At 41.2% G+C, this 16,143-nt stretch overlaps 1 protein-coding gene across 1 annotated transcript in view; it reads right to left on the reverse strand.

Annotated features, from left to right (window-relative positions):
- taf2 (TAF2 RNA polymerase II, TATA box binding protein (TBP)-associated factor) overlaps positions 1 to 16,143 on the reverse strand; it is a 125,873-nt gene that overhangs the window by 47,401 nt on the left and 62,329 nt on the right. Inside the window, exons 16-18 of the mRNA XM_057833537.1 lie at positions 12,285 to 12,394; positions 3,457 to 3,522; positions 2,584 to 2,710 (exon numbers count right to left, since the gene is read on the reverse strand). Coding sequence (XP_057689520.1) covers positions 2,584 to 2,710; positions 3,457 to 3,522; positions 12,285 to 12,394 — 303 coding nt within the window. The remainder of the gene's footprint in view (positions 1 to 2,583; positions 2,711 to 3,456; positions 3,523 to 12,284; positions 12,395 to 16,143) is intronic.

Raw genomic sequence — 16,143 nt, forward strand, 5'->3', positions numbered from 1 at the left:
GTCACTTTTGCTCCGGACTTTTTTGATGCGGTTCCTTTTCACATTGTAATTTGAGCAAGCGACCCAGGAATTCACAACAAACCTGCGCATGTGCAAAAACTGTTCTATCATTGGACAAAACGGTCTGGGCGGGGTAATACGCTAAAATAAGGACGTCAACAATCAAAGAGCTTCAGAGTATTGCAAACGTGCTCATAATGATTTGTTTTAACCAATTACAAGTGTTTGTGGGAAATTTGGAGCATCAGAGGCCTTTGATGCCACATTCATTTTACAAGGACAGTACACATTCCGCTCCTCATTGCTCCATGTTGAACCCCGACTCATATTAGCCGAATTACTGCTAACAACAGACTGTGATGCTAACCAAATAACATTTCCTGTTACTGTATACTTTGTAGCGCCACCTTTTGCTCCAATTACAGCTGCAAGTCGCTTGGGGTATGTTTCTATCAGTTTTGCACATCGAGAGACTGACATTCTTGCCCATTCTTCCTTGCAAAACAGCTCGAGCTCAGTGAGGTTGGATGGAGAGTGTTTGTGAACAGCAGTCTTCAGCTCTTTCCACAGATTCTCGATTGGATTCAGGTCTGGACTTTGACTTGGCCATTCTAACACCTGGATACGTTTATTTTTGAACCATTCCATTGTAGATTTGGCTTTATGTTTTGGATCATTGTCCTGTTGGAAGATAAATCTCCGTCCCAGTCTCAGGTCTTGTGCAGATACCAACAGGTTTTCTTCCAGAATGTTCCTGTATTTGGCTGCATCCATCCTCCCGTCAATTTTAACCATCTTCTCTGTCCCTGCTGAAGAAAAGCAGGCCCAAACCATGATGCTGCAACCACCATGTTTGACAGTGGGGATGGTGTGTTCAGGGTGATGAGCTGTGTTGCTTTTACGCCAAACATATCGTTTTGCATTGTGGCCAAAAAGTTCAATTTTGGTTTCATCTGACCAGAGCACCTTCTTCCACATGTTTGGTGTGTCTCCCAGGTGGCTTGTGGCAAACTTTAAACGAGACTTTTTATGGATATCTTTGAGGAATGGCTTTCTTCTTGCCACTCTTCCATAAAGGCCAGATTTGTGCAGTGTACGACTGATTGTTGTCCTATGGACAGACTCTCCCACCTCAGCTGTAGATCTCTGCAGTTCATCCAGAGTGATCATGGGCCTCTTGGCTGCATCTCTGATCAGTTTTCTCCTTGTTTGAGAAGAAAGTTTGGAAGGACGGCCAGGTCTTGGTAGATTTGCAGTGGTCTGATGCTCCTTCCATTTCAATATGATGGCTTGCACAGTGCTCCTTGAGATGTTTAAAGCTTGGGAAATCTTTTTGTATCCAAATCCGGCTTTAAACTTCTCCACAACAGTATCTCGGACCTGCCTGGTGTGTTCCTTGGTTTTCATAATGCTCTCTGCACTTTAAACAGAACCCTGAGACTATCACAGAGCAGGTGCATTTATACGGAGACTTGATTACACACAGGTGGATTCTATTTATCATCATCGGTCATTTAGGACAACATTGGATCATTCAGAGATCCTCACTGAACTTCTTGAGTGAGTTTGCTGCACTGAAAGTAAAGGGGCCGAATAATATTGCACGCCCCACTTTTCAGTTTTTTATTTGTTAAAAAAGTTTAAATTATCCAATAAATGTTGTTCCACTTCACGATTGTGTCCCACTTGTTGTTGATTCTTGACAAACAAATTAAATTTCATATCTTTATGTTCGAAGCCTGAAATGTGGCGAAAGGTTGCAAGATTCAAGGGGGCCGAATACTTTTGCAAGGCACTGTATGTATACAAAAGACAGATTTTTTTTATTGACAAGGCCATGTTGTGTTGAAGAAAACGTATGCAGCGATCCGTTGCCAACCATTACGGTACATGACATCACCATTTTGTTTCGGTAATACTTCACTCTGATTGGTCGAATGATTTCGTCTGTGTTAAATTCAGCTTATTTCACTGTTCATAAAGCACAGAATTTAGTTTCTTGAACTAATTTGAGTCAACGTTTATTGCAACTCGGCAACTTCGACCATAACAAACGTAACACAACACAGACTTCCTGTGTCCGTCAACTATATCTGTCCCTCGGGAAACTCAAACCAAAATAACAATAGTTCCTCTTGTTACAGTAGCGATGCGCTCGTTCCGATTTCGGTCCTCACTTTTATTTTACCATATCAATCCATGGAAGAAACATTTATTCATCATGATGAAACAATCTGTTCTACAGCAGCCTTTAAAAGAAAAGTCACATCTGTTTTGTTTTCTCCTGGATTTTGGTAAGTTGGAGAAGTAGTCAGAACATATTATTACCGTGCATATTGTCAGTTTACGGTAATGTTTTGAACTACCAATGCGCTATGCTTGTGCTGTGCTTCATCAGTTAGTAAAATGACATTTCTGTATCTGTACACAGCTCTGTTTTCTTGTATTCTTCTATTTATTGGTGCTAAAATTTGGGTCCACGTTATACACGGATACAATCATTTTCCCTAAATTTTACAAATAATTTTGGGGTGCGCGTTATACACGGGTGCGCCTTATATTCGGGAAATTACGGTAACTCACCTGTGCAACTACATCCCTTTCGTAACGCAACTGATACTGCCACATGAAGTCTGCTTGCTCCAATTCCACCTTCCTAAGAATGGACATGTCTGGGTCAATACGTATCCACAGAAGAGGAGAGTCAGCACTGTATAAAAATAAATAAAAAGTCGTTTAGTTCAAAATCATTTTAACAGTGGTTTTAAAATATCAATTGACAGGTTTGACTTCGACATTATCCCTTCGCCTAAATACATGTCTGTAATGTTCATTTAAAAAAAAAAAATCCTTTGGCTTGAAAGGCTGTTCCTCATGGAATAAACAACACACATCTTACATGAACATGAATGCATGCACAGTGCTACAGTTGTTTATTTACCGATACAGGTAAATGCACCTAGTCATGCGTGCGCCCCCTCTAGAGAGTTAGTCATGCAGAAAATGAAACTGCTGTGCGGAGGCCACCAGGGAGGCCGAGCGCTGTGATGGAATTGAACCTTCGTTTTTTTTTTTTTTTTTTTTTTTAAACGGGGTACTCTTGTATCGTATCCTGTTAGGTGAGGTCTGTCCCAGCTGAAGAGAGTGACCGTGGAGTGGTCACCAGAAAATCACACAAAACATTCTGACCACCGTTTATATTCACATTTTATCTCCCAACAACATTCCATATATATAGGATGAAAACACTCTATTACGGCTGAGGAAGCAGCTCAACTGTTGGATTGACGAGCAGCAGCACCAGTATGTAATTGTAATAGAAGATAAAAAAGTGTGGTCTTTCATTCAAACGTCAGAAGAAATTTAATTGAGAGTTGGGTTGAGTCAACAAGCAAGCTCTCTGGACATGATCGGTGTCAGTCATTTTGAAAATGCAAAGAGTTATTTTTGTCTTACTCCATTGCTGATAAGTCCATGTCCACTTCTTCTCCATTCATCAGCGGAATTTTCTTTTTCTTGTTTCTAGAGAGAGAGAAAAAAAACCCTTTCAAATGTTAATCAACTGCATTCACCGGTCCTTGGCTCCCCAACGAAATATCATCTGATAGTACCTCATAGATTCCTTTCTTTTAACACCTTCGATACATACCTTGCCTCGTCATCCTCCTGAATGATGGCTATCCAGAGTCGGCTCTGAACCCCAGCAGATGCTTCAATTATTTTTTTGCAAAGCCCCTCCAATAAAAAAAAAAAAAAAAACAACTTCGCGCACCCCCCAACCCCCCACAGTGACTATAAAAGATTAAATATCTAAAAAACCAACTTTCAAAAAATGTTAACTTTATTTTGACACACAGCAAAACTGTTATAGCGCAACAGAAAAAAAACAAATTACCTGAACTTAAAAAAAGGTCATTCCTCAGCTCAGGCTCTATTTTTGACATACAGTGGGGCAAATAAGTATTTAGTCAACTACCAATTGTGCAAGTTCTTCTACTTGACAAGATTAGAGAGGCCTGTAATCGATAAACATGGGTAAACCTCAACCATGATAGACAGAATGTGGAAAAAAAACAGAAAGTCACATTGTTTGATTTTTAAAAGAATTTATTTCCAAATTAGAGTGGAAAATAAGTATTTGGTCACCTACAAACAAGCAAGATTTCTGGCTGTCAAAGAGGTCTAACTTCTTCTAACGAGGTCTAACCACAGTAACAAAGGGACCACAGTAACAAAGCCTACTATCAGTAACACAATGCGCCGCCGGGGACTCAAATCCTGCACTGCCAGACGTGTCCTCCTGCTGAAGCCAGTACACGTGAAGGCGAAATCGAAAAACGGATAACTACTACTTATTTCATTTCTCGTTTCAGAATCCAAAATCGGAAAAAAAAAAAAAAAAAGTCAATTTTTTGCTCGGTTTTGTTTTGGTGGTTTTGGTGTTCTGAATCCACAATACTTCTGCCAGCAGGGTTTTCGTTCCACGCATTCCCGATGCAGAGGTGGGTAGATTCTCCGTTTTGCCGGTTGTGGTGGTTTGGCACGCACGAGTTGCATTTCGATTTGTAGTGCAGTGCATCGTAAAAATTCTATGCGTCATCTTCGTTACGAATTAAAAAAAAAAAAAAAAAAAAAAAAACTTCGTCACGGATATAATTTAGGTTGCACTGAGATGTTCTTGAAAATTAAGACCACAGTGAAAAAAATTCCAGACTTACAACAGCTAATGTAATACTTTTAATACCCTTAATAATGGAAACTAAATTCAAAGCTTTTTAAATATTTTTAACAACCCGCGGGACCCTGTTCTACGCTCAATGATTTTATCACACATTGAATACTGCATTACTTGTTGGCAACTGGCGGGTGTAAATACATGCAGTAAGATAGAATCTCTCTACAAGAAATCGTTAAAGGTTTTTACCAGAAAACCAATGTCATTCCATGTGTGTAACATTTTTAAAAAGTACTGCTTATTGAGCCTTGAGAATTTCAAATTTTTTAAAACTGCCTGTCTAATGTACAAGGTGTTACATGTCGGACTTTCTAAAAAAAAAGGGCTCACAGAGGTCTCGGGACCAGGGCCTCCTCTAGAGGGGACTGTGAGGTTCCAATCAGAAAAACAGCCTTCGGTCACAATTCTCTCTCTGTAAAGGCTGCCCTGTAAAATCTGGAACAGTTTACCACTCGCCATCAGGCAATGTCCCACAATACGAACTTTCAAAACTCAGCTCAAGCAGTGGTTGAAAGCAAATCAGTCTTGCAATCACTGACTTTTAAGTTCTTAGTAACGTATTGTATTGTGTTGTTTTATTGTAATCTTTTGTTATTTCTTTCCTTTTTGTATCTTTGGGTCACCTGTTTAGGGACTACAGATGTAAATTAGCATATACTTGCTACATCTGGCATATTTACATCTTTTTAGATGTTCATCAACGTGCACTGTCCCTATTAAATAAATAAATATAAGAATATATAAACGGAGTTGTATCAGTATGGTATCAGTATGGTATCGGCCGATAGTGCACAGCCAGGTATCGCTTTCGGTATCGGGGCCAAAAAAATGGTATCCGTGCAACACTTGTATTTACAATTAAAGATGCACCGATACCGATACTAGTATCGGCAGGGGGCGCCGATCCGGCCCAAAATGGTGGTATCGGTATCGGCGAATACCAACAAAGACGGCGCCGATACCATTTACCGGTCCATTATTATAACATTTGACCGCAGCCTTTTTTTTTCTCCTGCCGCTCACTACACTTTGTCTCTGTGTTGTGTGATGACGCGTGAACACCAAGCAGCTATCGCTATTGGCCTGCTCCAGACCAGTGAGAACGGGCCAATAGCCACTCCTGACCAATGACAAGGCCGCTATGTCGGCGCCGCCAACATGGCGGCGGTCGTGAAATATTTCAAAATAGAAATCCCGTCAATTAAAATCAATGGCTGCATGCAAGATTTGCGGCCTGAAAGTTTCGAGATGTGGAGTTAAATCGGCCAGTTTCAATACCTCGAACCTGATAAAACATTTGAAGACGAAACGTGAACGAACACAACGAGTTTGAGCCTGCAAGAGCAGGACTGCTATCCAGAGGACGGGCGCTGGACCGGTGCAACAATCTCTGGTCAGTTCACTACGTCAACTTTGTCTTTTACTTAAAGAAATGCTGCAGTAATTTGGGAACTGTTTCCAAAGTAGGGTTGCCACCTTTCAGAAATAGAAATAAGGGACCACCCCCTCCCGAAAAAAGGAGGCTAATAGAGAGACGGGATGCTATGGTCAATTATTATTATTACTTATAATTGTTAGCGTCCGCAAATGCGTAAACAAGGTTGGACCTCGAAGCGGACAACAAGCGGGGGATACGTACAATGGTTTAATTGCAAACAAAAAATTACACGCGATCGCGGGATAGTAGAAATAACAAAAGGAGTCCGTGACAGCAGGTCGACGGAGCTCAGTACTACAAACTCGAAGGTTAACTAAGACGATAGGCAGCGAGCCAAAAAGCCAAAATAAAAACACTCAAATACCTACACAGGGTAGAGGTTACAAACGAGTGCAGCACACTAACAGAAAAAACCCAATGCAGGGGCGTAACAAGCAAATGTAGCGAGACTATAGTGCGAGATGTCAAATGGCGATCAGCAGAGCAAATATCTCGGCAGCCTTCTCTGAGCTCACCCGTGCTTAAATGCTGCGTTGATGAGCCTGCATTGGATTCAGGTGCGATGTCAGGAACGCCCCCACTAACAGCCCAGCAACAAAACACAATCTAACCAGCAGCAGAATGTGACAATAATTTCATGAAAGTTGCAAAGTTTACTCAGTTCATTCAGAGTTTATTATTATGAACTTATTTTTACTTTCTTACTGTTGGGCTAGTATTATACTTTGTACTAGTCTTTTTCCTATTTTGCAAAGGTAAGCAACAGCCTGACAAAGACTTGATAGCGATGATTTCACATCCAATTATGTAACTCTTTGGGGGGGGATATATATATATATATATACATACATATATATAAACGGGGTGGTATCGGTATGGTATCGGTATCGGCCGATACTGCACAGCCAGGTATTGGTATCGGGGCCAAAAAATGGTATCGGTGCAACACTATTTACAATAAAGCCAATCGCCAGATAAGCTTTGTCGCATCTCCTCATTTTAGCTTTTAGGAGACTTTCCTTTGTCTCTTTACCTCCATCTCTCTCCATCTTTTCCATTACTGTTAAATATTTACTCATGATGTCTTTCGAGGGGTTTGTTAGGGATTTCAATGACAATGACCTGAGGTCCGCTTCATTTTCATATTGCTGACGTCAGTCACTGGTATAAAGTGCTGTAAGAAGTTTGACAAGGTTGCTGTTCACACCATACAGTCCCCCACTGCCTGGAGGCCCATGACTGCACTACCTGCTGTTAGGTTTTGTGTTGGTTTTCTCCCAGTGTATTCCTGTGATTACCCATTGATTTCACCTGTTGCACCTGCTCCTAGTGTATCCGCCAACCTGCATCCTTCTGTGTCACCCATCTGTTCCTCGTTGCCTCGTCACCCCTTGCACTGTGGATATAAGCTCCCAGTTTCTTTTCACTCCTTGTTGCGTCATTGTCAATCTCCATGTGCACGTCTGAACCTGTTCTCGTCAGTTTTCTCCAAGCCCTCGTGTTCCCCTCAGTAAGTTTTTGATACCCAGCCTCTTGTTAGTAACCTGTGTTTTGTTTGCTGCGGTGTTTTTGGGATCTCCATATTATTTGTTGGTACTTTGTTTTTTACTTGCCTTAATTAAATCATTTCTGCATCGTCTATCTGCCTCGCCTCCCGTTCCCTGCATTTGGGTCCCCACACCACCTGCCTACCCGCAAACCTGACATAATGATGCAACCACTAGTGGACCCAGCGGGAAAAATCCAGTACCGGCGTGCTCGCCAACGGCTGTCCGCCCGTTCCCCCGATTTTGTGTTCCCTCGGCACATATTTTTGGACTCAGATTCTGACTCAGACCCGGATTTTAATTTCACACCCGCTGTTTCCCCTGGTTATTTTTCTTTCCACCCTCCGCTCTCTGTGTCCCGTTCGGAGATCCGAGCCAAAGACTCATACCTGGGATCCCGTTGGGCAATCTATCGAGGACCCCCGCCTCCGTTCCAGTGCCCACGCAGACTCCCCCCAGTCCTGCGCCCACGCCGACTCCCCCCAGTCCTGCGCCCACGCCGACTCCCCGCAATCCTGCGCCCACGCCGACTCCCCGCAATCCCGCGCCCACGCCGACTCCCCGCAATCCCGCGCCCACGCCGACTCCCCGCAGTCAACTGCCCACGCCGCCCGCTCCTGGTTCCCCCTGCGAACCCGCTGCTGTCCCGCCAGCAGACCCCGCCGAACCCGCTGCTGTCCCGCCAGCAGACCCCGATGAACCCGCTGCTGTCCCGCCAGCAGACCCCGATGAACCCGCTGCTGTCCCGCCAGCAGACTCTGACGACGACTCAGCTCCCGACGCTGTTCCGCCAGGAGTCCCGCGCCGACTCCCCGCAGTCCAGCGCCTGCGCCGACTCCCCGCAATCCCGCGCCGACTCCCCGCAGTCCCGCGCCGACTCCCCGCAGTCCTGCGCCCGCGCCGCCCGCTCTTGGTTCCCCCTGTGACCCCTATGAACCCGCTGCTGTCCCGCCAGCAGACCCCGCCGAACCCGCTGCTGTCCCGCCAGCAGACCCCTATGAACCCGCTGCTGTCCCGCCAGCAGACCCCGCCGAACCCGCTGCTGTCCCGCCAGCAGACTCTGACGACGACTCGGCTCCCGACGCTGTTCCGCCAGCAGACGACCCCGACGCTGTTCTGCAAGCAGACGACTCCGACGCTGTTCTGCCAGTAGACGACCCCGATGCCAAACCTGTTCTCGTCAGTTTACTCCAAGCCCTCGTGTTCCCCTCAGTAAGTTTTTGATACCCAGCCTTTTGTTAGTAACCTGTGCTTTGTTTGCTGCTGTGTTTTTGGGATCTCCACATTATTTGTGGTACTTTGTTATGTGCTTGCCTTAATTAAATCATTTCTGCACCGTCGATCTGCCACGCCTCCCGTTCCCTGCATTTGGGTCCACACACCACCTGCCTACCCGCAAACCTGACACCTTCTGCCGTGGATGTTTAATTACACTTTACACGACAAAAGCAAAGCTTGTTTCACGAGGGTCATACGCGCCCCCTGGCATCGCATCACGCAGCACCACTATTTGAGAAGTACTGGTGTAGCGTGAAATGGTAGGGGGTACACTATCAGTCCATCCAATATCTGTTTTAGAATCCAAAATCGGAAAACGGATAATGACTTACTGTATTTCATTTCTCGTTTTCAAATCCGAAATCGGAAAACTAATAACAATTCGTTATTTCTCGTTTTCAAATAGAAAATATCAGTGTATCATTCGTTCGTAACATACAGTATCAGATTTAGAATCCAAAATCGAAAAACGGAAAAACTACTACTTATTTCATTTCTCGTTTCAGAATCCAAAATCGAAAAAAAAAAAAAAAAAGTCCATTTTTTGCTCGGTTTTGTTTTGAAATTAAAAATAAAATATTGGAAGGGAATGGAAGTATCATGGAATTTTTGTCGGTTTTGGTTTGTATAATTTTTTATGTGTTGTGACCTGTTGCCTTCTATTATTTCTCAGGAAGGTCAGTCAGTCTCTACCGGGTGATTCCATTGATGGGTGTATCGAGCAGCATGAGAGCTCAACGTTTTACAGTTATTAACGTTTTTGTCAAGGATGGCAGACGTCTACGTGCTTTTTAAAGAGGGGAAAAAACACCGTTTTCGAACGGGAAACTCGCATCAGTGTATCAACAACTTCCTGGTCACAATTCATCGAGCCTAGAGCTTGAGCCCGAACCCGACCCGACCCGAATTTCGGGCTGGGTCGGGCCCAAAATGTCAATCATTTACATTTGGGTCGGGTCGGGCCGGACTACTTCTCTCTCGCTAACTTTCTTTTAGATTAACATATATATTTGTATACTAAAACAATGTATGGATGTTAAACTAAGGAATACTTGTTATAAAATAAATAAATTGGATAAAACAGAGAGAAGGCACTTTGGTAATCCCAAACATAAGCCGCAGCAGAGCCTGTGCATTGTTTGCGCACATGAACGCCGTGGCCCCGCCCTCTTTTAAATCTTCTCCTCGCGCTCTGGCGCTCTGCGCGAGTCTGCAACTCTGCGTCCTGGTATTTCCTTTTCGAATTTCGATATGGAAGCAAGAGGTGAAAAGCAAAGACGGGGGAATTGAAAAGCCAAGAATCCACCAGGTAGACGTAGGGTGTGGAAAGGATTTGATAGTGGAAGATGCTACACAAAACTGTGTCGGCCTTGTGGAATGCAACAAATGTAGCGCTTTGCTCTCAAAGACTGGCACGCTGATGCTGAGCAGGCATTTTAAAAATGCACTGGCCTAAAAGATGATATTAGTCAAACATCCTTATTATCGTTTGTTTCGAGAGCCGCACCTCTTCGTTCTAAGCAGGACACCGTGGAGTTCGTGGTGTTACTTAAAACGTTCTTATTTATTTTGTTTCAGTGCTCCTTAAGGCAGGTTGTTCTTTTGTGTGTTGTGATGAGTCATTAAAATAAAGAATGTTATTTAAAAGTATTTTAGTTTATTTTTGTATATGCTGCTGTTCCTCTCCTTGTCAGAGAGGTGCGTCCATGTGAGCAGAATATCCCACACAGAAATATATTTAACAATCCTTTCCAACGTTATTTCGTTGTGTAAATGCATTTATAATGATCATAAAAAGATCATTGAAAACTTGCGTTTTTTCTGCCAACTCAAAGAAATTAAAATAAATGTCTATTGCATTTTGCCAAGGAAATGACGCATGAACTATCCACCTGATAGAACACATACACAAATATAAAAGATATAAATGTTGATTGAATATGCATCTTACAGTCCTGTTTAACTGGGAGAATATGATAAAAAAGACAGGCTTTAATTTGTTATCATGCAGATGGCAGCGTCAGAAATGTGATCACGCAAAACGCATCGCATCCCCGCATTTCCTCCTTCTCGTCCTCACAAATAAAACTGGGTCGGGCCTACAAATAAAACCTAAAATTTTGGGGGTTTTTGGTCTCAGGCATACAAATAAAAAATAAAATTTTGGGGTTTTTCGGGCTAGGGCCTACAAGTTAATTGCTCGGGCTGGATTTTTTAGGCCTGATCTAGGCTCTACATCAACAGATATGGGATGAACGAAACACACAATGATTTTTTTTTTGTTTTCTGAAAACATGAAATGAAATAACAAGTCATTATCCATTTTCAGGTTTCTAAAACAGATATTAAATGAACGAACTGGTAATGCACCAATTACAATTTTCTATCCAATCACCAATGCCCGATTTTTAAGTCTCTCCTGACCATCTCTTTATGCTGATCCTGATTCTTTTCATAAACATCAACATACACCTTTACATCTTGTTTTATTGTAAAACATTGAAACATTTTATTATAACTGCACATGCAGTAATTCCCTCAAGTTAGAATTAAGTTTCAAAATACTGAAATTAAAAAGAATAAAATAAAATAAAAAAAATACTGAAATTACACAACGTTTCATAAAATTGATCATTACATTTTCTGGATATGAGAACCACTAAATTAATCTAGCCCCTTACCCTTACTCCTTCACTAACCATAACTAGAATTCCTACTGAACTGCATTCTCACCCTATCACTAAGGGCGAACTCGGACACCCTGCGGAGGAAAATCCTTTCGGCCGCTTTTATATGGGATCCTGATTTTTCGGTCACAACTCACATCATGCGAGCAGGTAAGGACCTTTTGGCCTTGATTCTCCTTTGCCACGACGGACAAATAAAGAGTACTCATTACTGCGTACCACACACTGATCCGCCTGTCGATTTCCTGTTCCATCCATCCTTCACTCGTGAACATACTTTTACTCTTCCTCCCCGACTCGGAGACTTTAACCATCCAAGGAACACCGTCTCAGATTTGGAGATGCTGATTCTCATTCAGACTAAAAACTCAAGACACTGGTGGTATGGATTGAACCAACCGTGTCAGGGATCTGCTAATACTCAAAGAGCATCCCATCAAGACTGATGTGTCTAATCCCTCTGGAGTTGGAACATACTTTCAGGGTGCTCTTATAATACCATGTCCATTTCCAAAATAAAATGTTCTGTATTTAAAATTAAAATGATCCTGAACAATTACATTGTAAATTTGTGTGTATTAGTGGAGATGTTACAGTACCTTCGACTCTTAGAGTGACATGGGATATCATGTTTGAGGCTGTTCTCCTCTATCTGCAAGGTATGGTTGAATGAGCCATCTAGTTCCTGCACCGTCACCTTGATGGGACCCTTGGAGAGATCACAAAACGTTTGAGAGGACACTGTAACGTAAATAAGCCTATTGTAAATTTTCAGTTCATATCTGACCATTATAATGAAAGCTAAATTTACAGTGGCCTGTTGTCCCAGGGTTTCCCCTACATAAAATGCCACGCCTTCCATGAGATTTTTATTAAGATTTAAAGATAAATTATACAAATTATTAGTAAGAATTAGGGCTGTCAAATGATTAAAATTTTTAATTGAGTTAATCACAACTTAAAAGTTAATTAATCGTAATTAATTGCAATTCAAACCATCTGTAAAATATGCTTTACTTTTCTAAATGATTGTTGAAATGGAAAGATAAGAAAAAACACGGATATATACAATCAACATACTGTACACAAGTACCAGGGTTTCCCCTACATATTACGGTTTGTGGCGCACCGCCACACCAAAATAAAAGCCGCCACACCGTGCAAAAGAGATATTATTTATTTATTTATTTTTTTTTTTTAAAAGGCCGTTTCGAACTAGCGGCAGCCTAGTGTGAAGGGTTCAGCGGCAACCTATTCATTTTGTATTGTAATGTCCGTAACCATACGAGGCCCCCTTAAGAGACGATCGGACAGGGAGCTGTGGCGTCAAGGAAAGCGAGAAGGAGATTGCGGTCACATGTCGCGGAATCCCGCGGTTATTTTGTTATTCTTTATTATTGTTGCCACAATAAAGTGGCTAAGCCAATAGAGACTCCTCTCTTTCTTCCCTCCATCCGAGGCATTACTGTATTTTGGATCGGACTTTTCGGCAAAAGTGAGCGGTGTATGGCCGTCTTGGACGGTAGGGCAAGTTTGAATGAATTTGCACCGAGCAGCGGGTCAGAGCGCCGCCGCGCTAATGTCAACAACGCATTCAATAGCAGAGGGGCAGAGCTGTTACAGCGGACGGATATACGCTATCACGGCTGACGAAACCTTGATGAATGCGCTTTTTTTCCCGGTTCGCGAGCTCCGGGACACTCGAAAAATGTCTCTCATATCTCTCCTTGCTAAGCTAAATGGTAGCTTGATGTGCGTTTGTGTGGAAATGTAGTTCACGAACAACAACAACAACAAAAAAACTGTTCACCTTCTCACCGAAACTAGTAAAACTCTTTACATGACAATTAGAATTTCCCCCTACACCTTGAAATGGGTCTATTACCATGGCGTAGGTTTGGTCTCAATATTCGTGGGACGATATAACAGCATAACCTCCATGCAAACTTTTTGCTGGGGCCAGGACGTTAATAAACCACACTGTTAGGTCAACGGGGGTCAGGGCTACATTTCTCACCAATATGAACCTAATTAATTGATAGACTAAATGATCTATGCAAGAATAAATTTGTATTGACTTGTACTAACTTTCACACTGAAAATTTATAACGTTTTAATTAGGGCTGTCAAACTTATCGCGTTAACGGGCATTAATTAATATTTTTAATTAATCACGTTAAAATATTTGATGCAATTATCGCAGATGCCCCGCCCAGAGAGATTTAAATGACAGTACAGTGAAACGCTCACTTGTTGTGTTTTATGGTGTTTTGCTGCCCTCTGCTGGCGCTTGGGTGCGACTGATTTTATAGGCTTCAGCACCCATGAGCATTGTGTAAGTAATTATTGACATCAACAATGGCGGGCTACTAATTTATTTTTTGATTGAAAATTTTACAAATTTTATTAAAACGAAAACATTAAGAGGGGTTTTAATATAAAATTTCTATAACTTGTACTAACATTTTTCTTTCAAGTCTTTCTATCCATGGATCCCTTTAACAGAATGTTAATAATGTTAATGCCATGTTGTTGATTTATTGTTATAATAAACAAATACAGTCCTTATGTACCGTATGTTGAATGTATATATCCATCTTGTGTCTTATCTTTCCATTCCAACAATAATTTACAGAAAAATATGGCATATTTTATAGATGGTTTGAATTGCGATTAATTGCGATTAATTACGATTAAATAATTTTTAAGCTGTAATTAACTCGATTAAAAATTTTAATCGTTTGACAGCCCTAGTTTTAATCTTATGATTTTTCTTCAATCTTTTTGAATAATTTTTTCCATCTTTTTTTGAGTGTTTAAGACTAGTTAACAGATTTATGGGTCAGATTATTCAATTTACTATCGGTAAATATTACCATTTGTTCTTATTAAGCCCATACATCTAAAGGTTGGTCATTTTTCACCAAAATCAAGGGGGGAAATGATTTCAAATAATGTTTTGAACAATATCACTTCTTGAATTAAGAACATTTTTGACGAAAAAAAGCTTCTTTTTTTTTAAGATTAAATATACTCAATTTTTGCTTATAATAAGTGTTAAGATTATTTTCAGATAGCTGTTTTTCTTATTTCAAGAAATCTGAGTAAAATTTACTTGAAGCACTGGCAGATAATTTCACTTATTTCTAGTAGATTTACACTGAAAACAAGGGAATTTAACTAGTCATCAGCCAATCAAACATGCGTTTGAGGGGGAAAAAATGGTGTCATTGTAGTCTGAACATAATGAAAGTAATTCACTTATTAATGGTAGGGTCAATTCTATCCTTACAAAATATGTGAAGACCATCTAAATGACCTCTATAACTGAACTCATTATATAATGTAAATAAGGTTGCCTAAAATTTGGTGGGGACAATTTGAGCATCCTGAAAAGTTCCGAGTGTTATGTCCCTAACATCCCTATGCAAACCTATGCCACTGCTCCATTAACAGAAGGACTAGTATTGTTGTGTTAATGTATACATATTGGGGCCAAGTAAAAGGAAAAATACGGACTACGAGATGTAAGTAGTACTATTGCTAAAAGAAAAAAAGGTCGTATTATTACGTAGGGTAATGTTGCTGTAATCACCTACGCATTTTACGTACATGTACCGTAGCTGAGAGCTATGACATTAGCCTGACGAATGAAATATTTCACAAAGATCTTTGCTATGGTTGGGAACCAAAATGTGAAAAAAAAAATTCATTTGTCATGGTATGACGCAATTTTGCCGTGGCACGACATGGTGAGGCGGTCCGACTCCGATGCAGCCCACTACCGCAGCTTAAAAAAATCCTAGGGGAAACCTTGAGTACTGTATTTGTTTATTATAACAATAAATCCACAAGATTGCATTAACATTATGAACATTCTTTCTGTTAAAGGGATCCACGGATTGAAAGACTTGTAGTTCTTAAAAGATAAATGTTAGTACAAGTTATTAGTTATAGTACAAGTTTTCTTTTTAATAAAATTTGAAAATTTTCAATCAAAAAATAAATTAATAGCTCAGCATTGTTGACGTCGCCGAGCGGGACGTCACATGGGCTCCCTACCGTTCTTCCACAGTGTCTTTAACTACGCGAGATAGTGGTTGAAATACACCACAAGGTGTCAATGATGAGTTTTAAATTAACTGAAAAATCAAGCCAAATAGTGTGTTTTGTCCCTCGACTGACGCCGTAGTTCCCTGTTTACTGGTCCATCCATTGTAATTCACGTCATTTGAGTGCTGGCTTCACAACGTACGAGACCTCTGGTAGTTTGTATATTGTGACTAAATATTGCCATCCAGTGTATTTGTTGAACTAAACGAAATGTTTGAATAGAGTTTGACCAAAGTCTGAGTAAGTTTTATGTGTATTTTGCATAGCTATTTTGATTGGGAATGCCAGTTCTCTTTGCACTGTTCTTTAACTGTGTGCGAATAGGGCGTCATTAATACAGATTGA

The sequence above is a fragment of the Corythoichthys intestinalis genome, chromosome 4 (genome assembly GCF_030265065.1).
Source record: "Corythoichthys intestinalis isolate RoL2023-P3 chromosome 4, ASM3026506v1, whole genome shotgun sequence".
Lineage (NCBI taxonomy): Eukaryota > Metazoa > Chordata > Actinopteri > Syngnathiformes > Syngnathidae > Corythoichthys > Corythoichthys intestinalis.